The sequence below is a fragment of the Lupinus angustifolius genome, chromosome LG05, assembly GCF_001865875.1.
Source record: "Lupinus angustifolius cultivar Tanjil chromosome LG05, LupAngTanjil_v1.0, whole genome shotgun sequence".
NCBI classification, from domain to species: Eukaryota; Viridiplantae; Streptophyta; class Magnoliopsida; order Fabales; family Fabaceae; genus Lupinus; species Lupinus angustifolius.
Window position 1 is genome coordinate 4,563,464 of NC_032013.1, and position 13,942 is coordinate 4,577,405.

The 13,942-nt window shown below is 38.8% G+C and overlaps 1 protein-coding gene across 1 annotated transcript in view; it reads left to right on the plus strand.

The window, feature by feature from the left end:
* Window positions 1–13,715, plus strand: part of LOC109347542 — a 42,055-nt gene extending 28,340 nt beyond the window's left edge. Inside the window, exons 15-18 of the mRNA XM_019587454.1 lie at window positions 10,538–10,663; window positions 10,957–11,127; window positions 12,968–13,027; window positions 13,138–13,715. Coding sequence (XP_019442999.1) covers window positions 10,538–10,663; window positions 10,957–11,127; window positions 12,968–13,027; window positions 13,138–13,251 — 471 coding nt within the window. The 3' untranslated portion in view covers window positions 13,252–13,715. The remainder of the gene's footprint in view (window positions 1–10,537; window positions 10,664–10,956; window positions 11,128–12,967; window positions 13,028–13,137) is intronic.

A 13,942-nucleotide genomic window follows, 5' to 3' on the forward strand; every position in this document is an offset into this window, starting at 1 on the left:
TGGCAGAAAGGGCATCAGAAACTGCTTTATGCTTATTCTTGATGAGTCTTGACTCAAAGGTCAAGAGAAATTGCTCAAGGTCATTAATGGAGGGTGGGTTAATTTGGCTTTCTATAGCAGTGATGACAGTTTGAAAATCCTCACCCAATCCATCAATGACATAGTCTATGTGTTCAGCAGTTGAGATAGGTGTGCCAATAGAGGCTAGAGAGTCAGTGATGCATTTGATGCTTGAGAGCTATTCTGAGATGGTGTTGTTGCCTTGAGAAATGTTGCGCAATTGAGCCCTTAGTTGTCTGCTTCTAGCCTTTGTGTGTGCATTGCAGAAAGAGTGAAGTTCATCCCATAATTGAGTGGATGAGGTGCAGCCAATGACTCTTGTGTGAAGAGATTCAGAGATGGAATTGAGATAAGAGGGATTAATGTGATGGTGAGTGCAGTCAAATTCAGATAGGTATTTTGGTGGAATTTCAGTAGGATGAATGAATCTAATGGCCCTGTTTGACTTGAGGACAGAGACCATGAATTGGCACCAAGTGAGGTAGTTTTTCTCACTAAGTTTGATAGAGGGAATAGGAAGAGAGAGAAGGAGAAACTGCTCGAATTGGAGGAGCAGAGGAATGGGAGGGTGGTGGTGATGAAGGATCAGTGGCACTGGCCATAAGGGCGATTGATACCATGTAAAAAGATAAAAAGATGAATATACTTCAAAACTTTATTGATGAATATTTGATTGATTACAAAGGAGAAGGCTTATCTCTTTAAATAAGAGATAGCAAAAACAGAAAGAGGAAATCAGTAACTAACATAAGTTAGTTACTGAAATAACAACCTAACAACTAATTAGATATGTGATTAATTGGGTTATTGAGCATGTGACTAATAACCCAATTTACTCAGCATAGGAAATATAAGAATAACTAATTGTTGTTCTCTAATAAGGATGGTCATCATTCTATTTGGGTAGTCAATCGCACGCGATAGCAGTGCGATAGCGGAAGTTGCGGAGGTTACCGTCCCTCCCCGTGACGGAATAGCGTATAGCGGTGCGGCTGGCCGTCGCACAGTCGTGGGTTGAGTTGCAGCAGAGGTGTGGGCCAAAACCCACTGCAGAACCCTCTTCAGGATGAAGAATCCTAATTTTAATGGGAAATGTCATTTTTGCCCTTACTTTTTATTACATGGCATTGGTTTTTTAGAGTTTTTTTATAAAACACTCCTCTCTCATTATTTCCTTTTAAAAAAGACACGTGACCATACTAACCTAAAAAAAACAAGTGACTTCCCTTCCCTTCCCTTCTTCTCCTTCCCTTCTCCTCCTCCCTTCTTCTCCTTCCCTTCTCCTCCACCCTTCTCCCCCTTCCCTTCTCCTCCACCCTTCTCCCCCTTCCCTCTTCTCCTCTTCCCCTGCTCTTCTCCCTTTCCCCTCTCCCCCTTTCCTCTTCCCCCTTCCCTTCCTTCTATGAATTTATTTTTGTTTTCCTTCTTTACATGTTCAACAATTTCCGATTTTAATATATTACTTATAGTTTTTTGTTTTTATTTTTGTTTTCTCTCTTTCCATGTTCAACACTTTCAAATTTTAATATATTACTTATATTTTTTTGTTTTCCTTTTATTCCCCCTTCCATTCCTTTAGTGAGTTTCTTTTTGTTGTCAAAACTTAAAGAGTATGAATTACTTATATTTTGAATGTTTTTTGGTGTATTTGTATATTTATATGTTTAGGATATAAATTACTTATATTTTTTCTTTAGTTGTAGCGGTCATCCCACTACCCGCTATCCCACGATAGTGTTTTTGGGTTCGACCGCTATGCTCCGCTATCCGCAATTGACTACCTAGATTCTATTCTTCACAGTCATGATCCTTGTCATTCATCTACATATCATTCAAATTCCTCAAATTCAAACTACTTTCCACATAATTCTACTCTCAGTCCTTTCTTTCCTTGTGCTATTAGAATTTCTTCTCTAAGTGAGATCCCACAATCAACTTCTCCAAGTTCAATTCCTTCTTCATCTTCTCCTAGTTCAACTCCTCTAATTTCCTCTAGTCTCAATCCTAATCTTAGTCCTGATTCTACTTCTAATGTTACATCTTTACCTTCATCCTCACCACCCTCATCTATGTCTCCTGGTTACTCTCCTATACTATCCTCCTCTATTCCTAATTCCTCTAATCCTATGCAAACAAGATCCAGTTAATAGGTCCTACTGCTCATTAAGCTCTCTCTGAACCAGTTAATGCCAAGGTTGCTTTAACTGATCCAGTATAGCAGCAAGCAATGAAAGCAGAGTATGATGTATTGATTGCTTTAGGAACTTAGTCCTTGGTGCCACTACCCACTCACGAACAAGCAATAATTTAGAAATGGGTCTTTAGGCTCAGAAAATTCAGATGGTATTGTCAACGAGTACAAGGCAAGACTTGTTGCCAAAGGTTTTTAGCAAAAGCATGGAGTAGACTATATTGAAACATTCTATCCAGTAGTAAAGCCATTCAAATCAGGATCTTATTGACATCCATAATGCTTTCTTAAATGGATTCCTTGATAAGGGGTATATGACACACTGGTAAAACCTTGGTTTGTAAGTTACACAAGGTTATCTATGGTCTTGAGCATGCCCCTGGACAATGGTTTGAGAGGTTGAAAGGCTCACTTGTTAAGTTTGGTTTTCAGGTCACGAAGTGTGATAACTCACTCTTCATACACACATCTCATACCTATAGGCTCTATGTGTTAGTATATGTTGATGATATAATAGTCATAGGGTCCTCACCTTCTCATGTTAAACAAGTTATTAAAGATCTCAGCTCCACCTTTGCTCTAAAACAATTAGGTTCACTAGATTACTTTCTAGGTATTGAGGTCAAACACAAGTTTGATGGTTCCTTATTCATCCCTCATTTCAAACACATCAGGGATCTTCTGGAAAGAGCCCATATGTTTTCAGCCAAGCCTATATTTGCTCCCATGGCAAGTAATTGCAAACTTACTAAGCATGGAACATATTTTTATGAGGACCATGGTTATCAAAAGTGCGCTCCAAAGTGTTGAATCGCATGATTCAGCACTTTTCATGGTGGAAACCGTGTTAAAATGGGCAGAAAAGCGGACCAGTGGCCGCGCATGCAGAGCGACGTGTTGGAGCGTCGATTCGCAAAATCCATGTGCGTTTCCGAGTTGAGGAAGAAGACAACCATTTCAAATGTCTTATGCAATTTCGGGTTTGTTTTGACCCAGGTTCTGGCCCAACCCATTTTTAACCTAATTTTGACCTAATTTCAGCCCATTTTTAGAAATTAAAAAAAGCCTAACCCTTTTATCTTCAGCAACCCAAATTTAGAAACCTTTCATCTCTTTCTATACAACTGCTACCACATGGCCACATAGTGGAAACTTTGCATTTTATCAAAAATTCATTCACCCATTTCTATAAAAATCATGCTACACTATTTCTTCATTCATCTCTTCTTCTTAAATCGCAGAACAACAACATGGCTATGCTCTTTCACCCAAAATCTTTTTATTTCTTCTTGTTAGAAAAGCTTAATTGAAGCTTAGAGAAGAAAAGAGATAAGAGAAGAAATGAGAGAGAAGAGAGAGAGAAGAGAGAGAGAAAAGAAAAACTGAATGTTATTATTATTATTATTGAATCAGTTAATGAATGCTGAATAACTACTCCATATATATAGGAGTGAAAACAAAATAGGAAAGAATACAAGGGCTACCAATATTGCATAATCAACACTACTCTAATATTCCCCCTGAATCCCGAGGCATCCAGACATTTAGGCAGGTTGAGTAGAAAAACCATCAGTAACCCGAAGCTTGTCTCTGAGGATAGCAAATCTAGAGGAGGAGAGGGCCTTGGTAAGAATATCAGCAACCTGATGATCAGAGGGAACATGCTCAACAAGAAGGTGTTTGCTGATAACTTTTTCTCGAACCTAGAAAAGATCCAACTCAATATGTTTGGTTCTAGAGTGAAGAACCGGATTCCTGGAAAGTAAAACAGTGCTCATATTATCACAGTAAATGACAGGAGTAGTAGCCTGAAACTGTAACTCATGAAGCAGACTCTGAATCCAAAGCATTTCACTAGCCGCAACAACTAAACTTCTGTACTCAGTCTCGGCAGTTGAACGAGCAACCCACTCTTGCTTTTTAGACCACCAGTAAACAAGATTAGGACCAAGATAAACAGAAGCACCAGAAACAAACTTTCGATCATCTGGATCAGCAGTCCAATCTGCATCACAATAAGCATAGAGAGGAAGAGGATGAGATAAGGGAGTAGGTCGTAACAACAAACCATGATGAAGGGTGCCTTTGAGATACCGAAGGATCCTTTTAAGAGTCTTCTAGTGTTCCTCTTGAGGTTGAAAGAGAAACTGACACACCTTGTTAATATTATATGATATCTCTTGCTGAGTAATGGTGACATATTGCAAAGCACCAACAAGAGATCGATACAGCTTTCCATCTTCCAAGAAATTACTACCATGCTTAGTAAGTTTACACCCTGCTACCATGGGTGTAGGTAGACTCTTCAGATCATCCATATGAAACCGCTGAAGCAAGTTTTTAATGTACTTAGACTGAGTGAGGAGAAGAGAACCATTACGATGTTTCTGAATTTCGATCCCCAAAAATAGTCCGAGGCACCCAGATCCTTCAAAGCAAAGGCTAAGTGCATCTTATCAATGAGTTGTTTGATAAGAGAATAGGAAGTACCTGTAATAATAATATCATCCACATAACAAAGGACAAATAGCTTGCAAGTAGGTTTGATCATAATAAAGAGAGAATGATCACACCTATACTTCCTGAACCCAAATGACAATAGAGTTCCTGCAAGCTTGTCAAACCATGCTCTCGGTGCCTGCTTAAGACCATAAATGGCCTTGTTCAACTTACACACTAGAGTAGTATCAACAACTCTAAACCCTTCTAGTTGTTGAATGTACACATCCTCCTTCAAGACTCCATTAAGAAATGCATTGTTAACATCAATTTGCTGAATATCCCAACCATGAGTTAGAGCCAAAGTGAGAACCACTCTAACTGTGACCGGTTTCATCACCAGGGAGAATGTCTCATGATAATCAAAACCAGCTCTCTGATGAAACCCTTTTGCTACAAGTCTCGCTTTATACTTATCAATAATACCATCAGGATGTTGTTTCACCTTGAACACCCATTTACAGCCAATAGCCTCACGATGTAAGAGAAAAGGAACCAAGGTCCAAGTCTGGTTTTCATCAAAGCATCAAACTCAACATCCATGGCAGACCGCCACTCAGGAATAGACAAGGCTGCCTTGGGCCCAAGATAAGCAGTGAAGACACTAGGAGCATGAAGCTGTCTAGACTGATATGTTTTAGATCGGGTAAGCATAGGGTGAGAATTATGAGGAGGAACAGACACAACTAGAGACATAGGAGACACACCCTCAGATGATGAGGGCAAAACTGTGGGAAAGGGAGTAGTGTTTAGAGGAACAGACCTAGGTGAAGAACTAGAACCAAAAGTAGTGTTTAGAGTGGACTGAGACGGAGTAGTGTTTGGATTTGACAAAGACTGAGTATCCGATAAAACGGTAAGAGGAATACTGACACCAGTAGAGGAAGAGGGAGAAGGTAATGAAGGAGTGGTAGCTGAGTGAGGAAATTTAGACTCATTAAAAATAACATCCTTAGAGACATACAATCTACCCGTAGAAGACAGACACTTATACCCTTTGTGATGAGAGGAATACCCCTGAAAAATGCACTCTTCAGATCTATGTTGCATTTTATGTTTGATATAAGGTCTTAGACAAGGAAAACAAGAACAACCAAAAACTTTAAGAAAGCTATAGTTAGGAGAAAACTTATAAAGACAATTGTGCGGAATACCACCATGAATAGACTGACTAGGTATCTTATTAATGAGGTAAACAACCGTATCAAAGGCATGCTCCCAGTACTGTAAAGAAAGAAAAGCCTGAGCAAGCAGGATGAGACCTGTTTCAACAATATGTCTATGTTTTCGTTCAATCATACCATTTTGATGATGAGTGTGTGGGCAAATTACATGATGATGAATACCAAGAGAGCTCAAAAGAGAGGCAAAAGGTCCAAATTCCCCACCCCAATCTGTTTGGACAGATTTAAGAACACCTTTAAACTGGACCTGAATCATGGTGTGAAATTGCTTAAAGAAAACAATAGCCTCAGACTTTTGCTTCAACAAAAACAACCAAGTATATATAGTACATGAATCAACAATAGACATGTAATATCTATAACCCAAAACAGATACAATAGGAGCAGGACCCCACAGATCAACATACACCAAATCAAAAGGCGTCGAGTAAACATTAAGAGAAGGTTGGGAAGGCAACGATGAGATTTTCCCAAAGCACAAGCATTACAAAATACAACTTTGCTTTTATTCATAAGAGGAATATTACATGACCTCAAAACATGTTTCACAACCCCTTCATGTGGGTGTCCTAGCCTAGAATGTCACAAAGAGTACAAAGTATCATCTCTAGAGTGTTTATATGAAGAAACAACAAGGTTACAACCAGAACCTATAGAACCACTATCCCTACTAGTAGTGAAGACATACTTGGAAGCAGCAAAACGAAGATTGTTGAACTCATACAACCCTTCAGGTCCAACAGTCCCTTCTAGAAGAATAGAATCATCAACCTGAGATTTGACACAACAGTAGTGAGAATGAAACTCAAAATAAACAGAATTATCCTTAGCAAACTGACGCACACTAACCAGATTCTTGGTTATAGAAGGATCCAAAAGTAGATTATTAAGAGTAAGGGTATAGGTAGGGACACAAGGGGAAGAAAAAGTGGATACACCGATACCTGTTATGGGAACACTAGAACCATTTCCCATATGAATCTGCTCTGCACCAGAAAGGTCAGTCTGATGCATAATATTGGACGCATCAGAAGTAATATGATGTGTGGCCCCTGAATCCGGATACCAAAGCTGAGAGTTATAGACGTGTGGCTCCATAACCATTGCATGAGACTGTATCCATGTCGCGATTGCTGAGGAAGAGCTCCATAAGAAGGTGAGGAGGAGTGCATAGGGCAGGACCCAAAATCGAAGTCTGAGGATAACCAGGAGGATGCGAGGTAGGTGGTTGAGCAAATCCATACTGGCGAGGAACAAAGTGATACGACTGCTGAGAAGTATGTAGACCCACATAGGATGGGGCTGGAGGATGCTGAGCCGAAACAGCCTGCTGTTGTGTTCCCAAAACCAAATCAAACCTATACCAACATTGGAGAGCCTGATGTCCAGGTTTCTGACACAACTGACACCTGACACCACCTCCACCTCTACCAAATCGAAATCTGCCCCCTCTTCCTTTGCCGAAACCGTGACCCCTGCCTCTCCCAAAAGAATGAGGAAGCTAAGAGGAAGGGTCAGGAAGTCCATATGCATCAACACCCGAATGAACTCCTTGAGGAACAAGAGAATGAGGCCTGGACGAATCAGGAACATCATAAATCTGTTGTAAAACATGTGAAGGAACCGTTGGACGAGGCTTAATAGACGAATGAGCCACATTCACTGAAAAGGTTTCAATGACTGGAGGGTGAATCCGCTCTAAGTAAGTCTTATGAGCCATGAGCAAGGATTTAAGCTGAACAAACGAGCACGATTCACTTATGTTATTTATCGAGGTCACAAAGAACTCATATTCAGAGGGAAGACCCTCCAGCACTAGCCGAACTTGCTCTCTCCCAGAGATAACTTCACCAATAGCAGCTAACGAATGAACAAGCGCCTTGATGTGGGAGACAAACTCAGAGACAGTTTGAGTACCCTTCTTCAGAGTACGTAGTTCCGAGAGCAACAATTGACTCCTAGCACGAATCAACAAGTCAAAAAATGTGTGAATTTCATCTCATATTTGCCATGCATGACGAAGGCCTAAAACTTGGGATTGCACATTCTCTGATAATGATTGTAACAGCCAGAAACAAGGTGTTGATCCTGTTCTTCCCACTGAAAAAAAGCAGGATTCATATGGCCAACATCTCGATCTTCCTCAGATAAAAATCATAGAGGCACTTGTGGATTAATCACAAAACGTTCAAGACGATGAGAAGCAATAACTGCTTCAACCTGTTGCTTCCATAGAAAATAGTTTTTCTCGCATAATTTTGCCGAGATCACCTGAGTGAATGAAACTGTTTGTGGAGGAACAACCTGCGATGGACGAGGAGACGGCACAGACGTATAATCCTCCATGAATGAAAAGCTGAAAAATCAATGGACAAATTAACGGCAAACTGAACCAGCAACAACTCAACAAATTCAGCAAGAAACAATTCTAATGAATTGAAAAAACTAGGTCACACTTCACTATAAAAGCAGAATCAACTTATAATAGTGATGAAGCAACAAATCAACTCACCACAGGAAGCCATAGGTAACGCATCAAAGATAAAGGTGATACCGTTCATGAAACAATAACCGACGGCAAAAGCAAACAGAGAGAGCTAAACCGCACAGCAAGAATCGAAGCACCTTACCAAACCAAAGACGAACGGAGCAAAAAGAACGCAACGATGGCACACCGGCACGAAAACCACGAGCTCTGACAGTAGAACGCAGCGACGGCACACCGACACGAAAACCACGAGCTCCGGCAGTAGAATCGGTGAAGAAACATAACTCCACGACGAATCAACAAGAAGAAGAGCAAACTGAAGAACCCTAGGTCACGAACCCGTGACAAATCTTCAAAAAATTATGGATGAAAATCGAACGAAAAAGATGAAATAACCGACGGAAATTCTATCCAAGAATTCGCAATGAATCATCAAAGAATCGTGATCTCAATCTTGATCATAGCAAAACCAGGAAAGAGAAGCTCTAGATATCATGTTAGAAAAGCTTAATTGAAGCTTAGAGAAGAAAAGAGAGAAGAGAAGAAATGAGAGAGAAGAGAGAGAGAAAAGAAAAACTGAATCTGTTATTATTATTATTGAATAAGTTAATAAATGTTGAATAACTACTCCATATAAATAGGAGTGAAAACAGAATAAGAAAGAATATAAGGGCTAACAATATTGCATAATCAACACTACTCTAATACTTCCCAAAAAACATTACTACTGCTCCTCCAACTCCCTTTTTTTATCTTTTCCCTCTGTTTTTTAACAAACCATGTCAACTACCACTGCTCCTCCAACCCTCTGTGTCTTTTAAATGTAACTTTGTATTTTAAGTGGAGCTATACTTCGTGTTACGCTCCACCACTTCTACGATCCTACCCCACCCTCCCGCTCCAAGGTTGACTCTATGCTTTAACAACCTTGATGAGGACCCTACCTTTTACAAATCCATTGTAGGAGCAATACAGTATGCTAGTTTTACTAGACTTGTGTCCTTATCCCTAATAGCCTACTATGATGTTGATTGGGCTTTTAACTTGGATGATAGAAAGGCAACATCTGAAGCTTGTTTGTTCCTAGGGCCTAATCTTGTCACTTGGTGGTCAAAGAAACAACATACCATTTCAAGGTCTAGTATTGAAGTATAGGAGTCTAGCTCTATTCTCTCAAGAACTTATGTGGATAGAATCTCTTCTTAGTAAACTAAGAATTACATACAACTCTCCAATTATATTTTGTGACAATCTCAGTACAGTTGTTATGTCACAAAATAATGACGTAAACAACAAAACCAAACATATTGAGCTGGATCTATGCAATAATTAGTTAGTTAATGACAACAGACATTCTAACAAAACCAAACAAAACCAAGACTCTCAATGTGAAGTATGTTCCCTCAGAGTTTCAGACAACATACATTCTAACAAAGCCTCTGCCAAACACCAAGTTTGTGACTCTTAGAAATCAATTACAAGACTACTACAACACACAATCCTGACAAGTCAAAATATCATTAACTTAGATAAGGATCCTCTGTTTCAAGGGGGGTATATTAGAATATAGTACATACTATACTGTAATTAGTTAGTTAATTTGTGTAAAGTTAGTTAGAGGATAAATAAGCTTGTTGTGAAACTATGTTATGTATGCCTCTATAAATAGCCTTCCCCCTATCTTTTGTAACTGATTTTCATTAATAAGATTTTACAGAGTTAGTTACAACTCTCTCTCACTGTTTTCTCTCAATCTCAGTATCTCCTTCTCTTCTCTTCTTTCTTACATTCACCAACTTTCTTGGTTATCCTTATGTCACTTTTCTTGTGGTCTGCTAATTACTTTCTCTTGATATATATGGTCTTTGTATCACCATCAGGTCATGGTACAAAGACCATCCCCATACATAGGGATATCAAACTTGGTAGAATTTTTAAGTTTTACCGAGATTTCAAAATTTGAATTCGACGCCTTTGCTTTGTACTTGGTGATGATTTTACTAGATCTGCATGGTGATTGGTATTGACTACTTCATCTTTTTCTTTCTATGCTCTGCATTAAGTTTTATTTTCCCTTCAACATTCTTTTATATTAATCATTGTATATTGTTACAGGAATTGGTGGTTATTGATGGTGGTGCCCGCTACAATGATGATTCTGGAGCTGTTCAAATTGTCAGGGGTCAGAAGAAAGAAAATTTCATAGAGAAATCTTTGGACAAATTAAAAGAAACAGGAACAGTATGATTTAATCTGATGCTTCTCTTTCTTGGAAAGACTATCTTTGCTTATTTGACCTGTGAATTCATCTGCACCATCAGATTGTTTACATCAACTACTTTGTTTTGTTCGCATATCTTCTCTAGAAACTAAAAAAATAAAAACAATTGGCATTTTAAAATTTGTAGACCTTCTCTAGATGATGTTCACTATGTCCCCTGTTGCATAAAAAATATATTGGAGATTTATAGTTGAGTCCAGGGGGCTTCTTGTCTCTAACACCCGAGAACTGAAGTCTTCTACTTGATAATCAGGACGTCTGGCAAGGAACTCAACTTCTAGCTATCGATGTTGCTGCTGCCATGGGTTTGTTTAGAAGGTCCCTGACAGGGGATGAATTGACTGAGAAGGAAAAGAAAACACTTAAAAGAACCTTGACTGACATGGCTTCTGTTGTTCCAATTGGTATTTTAATGCTGCTTCCGGTGAGTTAACAACTTTTTCACATCTTAGATTTGTTCTCATTTACTATATCTGCTTAACATGTGCTGTTTTCTGAATTATCTGTTTTGGCTAGAGCAGCATAAGTGATTAATCAAATAGATATTGGAAGTAGCTAAGGGTTCTAAATCATTGCAATGTTTGAATACGGATCAATTTGATGTGACCCATTTAACCCACACCTCCCAGGTTGACAAGTCAAAATTTGGAAGAAATAATATTATTTTAGCCAATCATGCATAGCTTCGTTACATCATTTATAAGCCTGCACTGTCTTTGGGCAAGATGACAAGGTCATGGATGCAGCAGACCAACGAGTGCAAGAAAATTTATATCTTCCATTGGTCCAATCATATGTTCAAGAGCTAGAAGATGGAGTCTTTACTTTCCCAGAGAAGAATATGTTTTTTCTGCTGGTTTATAGTGTTAAGTTGTGAACTTGAAATAGGTAGTGTGCTTATTTTGGTCTGAAACTAATGTCTAAATATATTCTCATGTCGATTACGATTTTAGTCATGTTATTTATGTGTTAACTTGAGTGCCTCTTGGTTTTCCTTATTAAGTGGTCTGCCACTAATCAAGAGACACTCAAGTTAAAACAAAACATAAATTACCTAACTAAGAATGTGTTCCACGTTATACATTGTATTTGGACATTTAGTTTCAGAACAGAATAAGTGCTGTACACATAATTAAGCATTCCAACCACCTATTTCAAGTTGCTTAACAACTTAACAATGTAATCCTGCCCCATATATGCTGTCTTTAATAGAAAGTTAGAAACCAATGTTTTAAACTGCACTATGCAACCACAATTGTGGCTGCAATATTGCGGTTTTGGGAGTCTCTATAATAGTACCGCGACTACAATTTCGGCCTTATCAGCCACATTTTCCTGCAATTTTCCACACTTGCGGTAAACACGACTGCAACCACAATTTAGAACGCTGATAGAAACTAAAGACTCCATCTTCTTAGCTGTTGAACATGTAATTGGACCAACAGATGAAAGAAATTTACCTTGCACTCCTTGGACAGCATCCATGATAATAACACAAGAGCCCTATGGGCTTGAAGTCTGAACAATGTACAGGCCAAACAATGTGGGCAACTCTAAACCAATTACTCTTATGGAGGTTGAGTTTTGACAACATGTCAAGACCAGCTCTCATCAGCTTAGACTAGTAGATTAATTAAAGGTTTATGACTACCTTTTGTTGAGATCCCACAGATGAGCAATGGGGTTAGTTATGGTTTGGACAACCTTCACCCTGTCTTTTTGGGTTAGTTAGCCCAGAGACACCATTAATAAGATGGTGTTAGCCCGGATAAGATGGCCTGAGGATGAGGAAGTTGCTTTGAGATCCCACATCAGATAGCCAATGGCCAAATATAGTCCTTGTAAGGCTTGGACATCCCTCACCCTACCTTATTATATATATCTCCATCATTCTCTAACTTAAATTTTTGAATCTATGGTTACTTTATTTATTTAATCCTCAATTCTGCATAGTTGAGATTCTTGCTTCCTCCATTTTTTCCTGCTGGTGAATCTGACTCTGCCAAATTTGAAATGATCAATTCATTTTCCCCATTTAAATCTTCTTATAAATATTGAAAAGAAAAGATTAAGAAGAGTTTCTGCTTGTAGAAAATAAGTAAGAGAAAATATAAGTAGAACGAGCTTCTTACTATTTCATACTTGTTATTTCTTAATATTGTGTAACTGCCATATTATCATTTCCAAATATTAGATGTGTTTCCTTCCTTGGAGGCTATAGTTCCAGTGAACCTACTAAAGAGGACAATATTTATTTTGAACAGGTTACTGCCGTTGGTCATGCAGCCATGTTGGCTGCTATTCAGAGATATGTACCATCTCTGGTATGTATATCATGGCTGGCTACTGCCTTTTCTTTTTCTTTCCATTTCATATTCCGATTTTTTTCCTCCAATGATCACATCATAAGAATTTGATGTCTTCTTCCTTGCAGATTCCATCTACTTATGCTCGGGAAAGGTTGGATCTCATGAGGCAGCTTGAGAAAATGAAGCAAATGACAGCTATTGATGTGGAATCGGATGAGGAAGTGGATGAAGTTAAATGATCAAGAAGCAATGCAGATTTATGTACAGCTAGTTAAACTAAACATTCTATGGTCTCTCAGAAGTTGGATTGGCTTTGATCTCCACTTTCTGGGTTGATTCCAAATTTCATGGAGAGTAAGTAGTTGGGCACACAGAAGTTCATTCAATGTGTCCGGCACTCAAGGTAAGCACCAATGGCTACAGTCCTGAGGAATGTCCCGTGGAGTGCCTGATTGACCATCTTTCCTCAATTCGAAAAAAATGTGATGTTCAAAAACTAGACTTTCCAGCTCCCATGTTGCATCTGTTTGACAACTTCAGATGTAAATGTGTTATAATATGGTTCTATTTCGTTTTGTAAAGTCCTTTTCTGATTCTGTTTACCTGTCACAGTTTCAGCTTTCATTCCATGTACCATTCTTACAAATTCTCAGTGGAGTTATGACAATTTAACCAAATGAACGCCCAAAAGGAAATTCCACTATCCTATGTATAGATTGCAATATGGGCTGCATCGCCCGCAAAAAATTCGGGCAGGGTATTCAATATTTTGCCCAGTAGCCTATCTTCCTGACCTGCTTGCACGTTAAATTTGCGGGCATTTCAAGCAGGCTAAATGGGCAGCCCGTAGACATACACTAAACGACCCAAAATCTTCATTCTTCAAGGTCTAGAATCCTTTCTTCCATTTCATTTCTTTCGTTTCTCAAA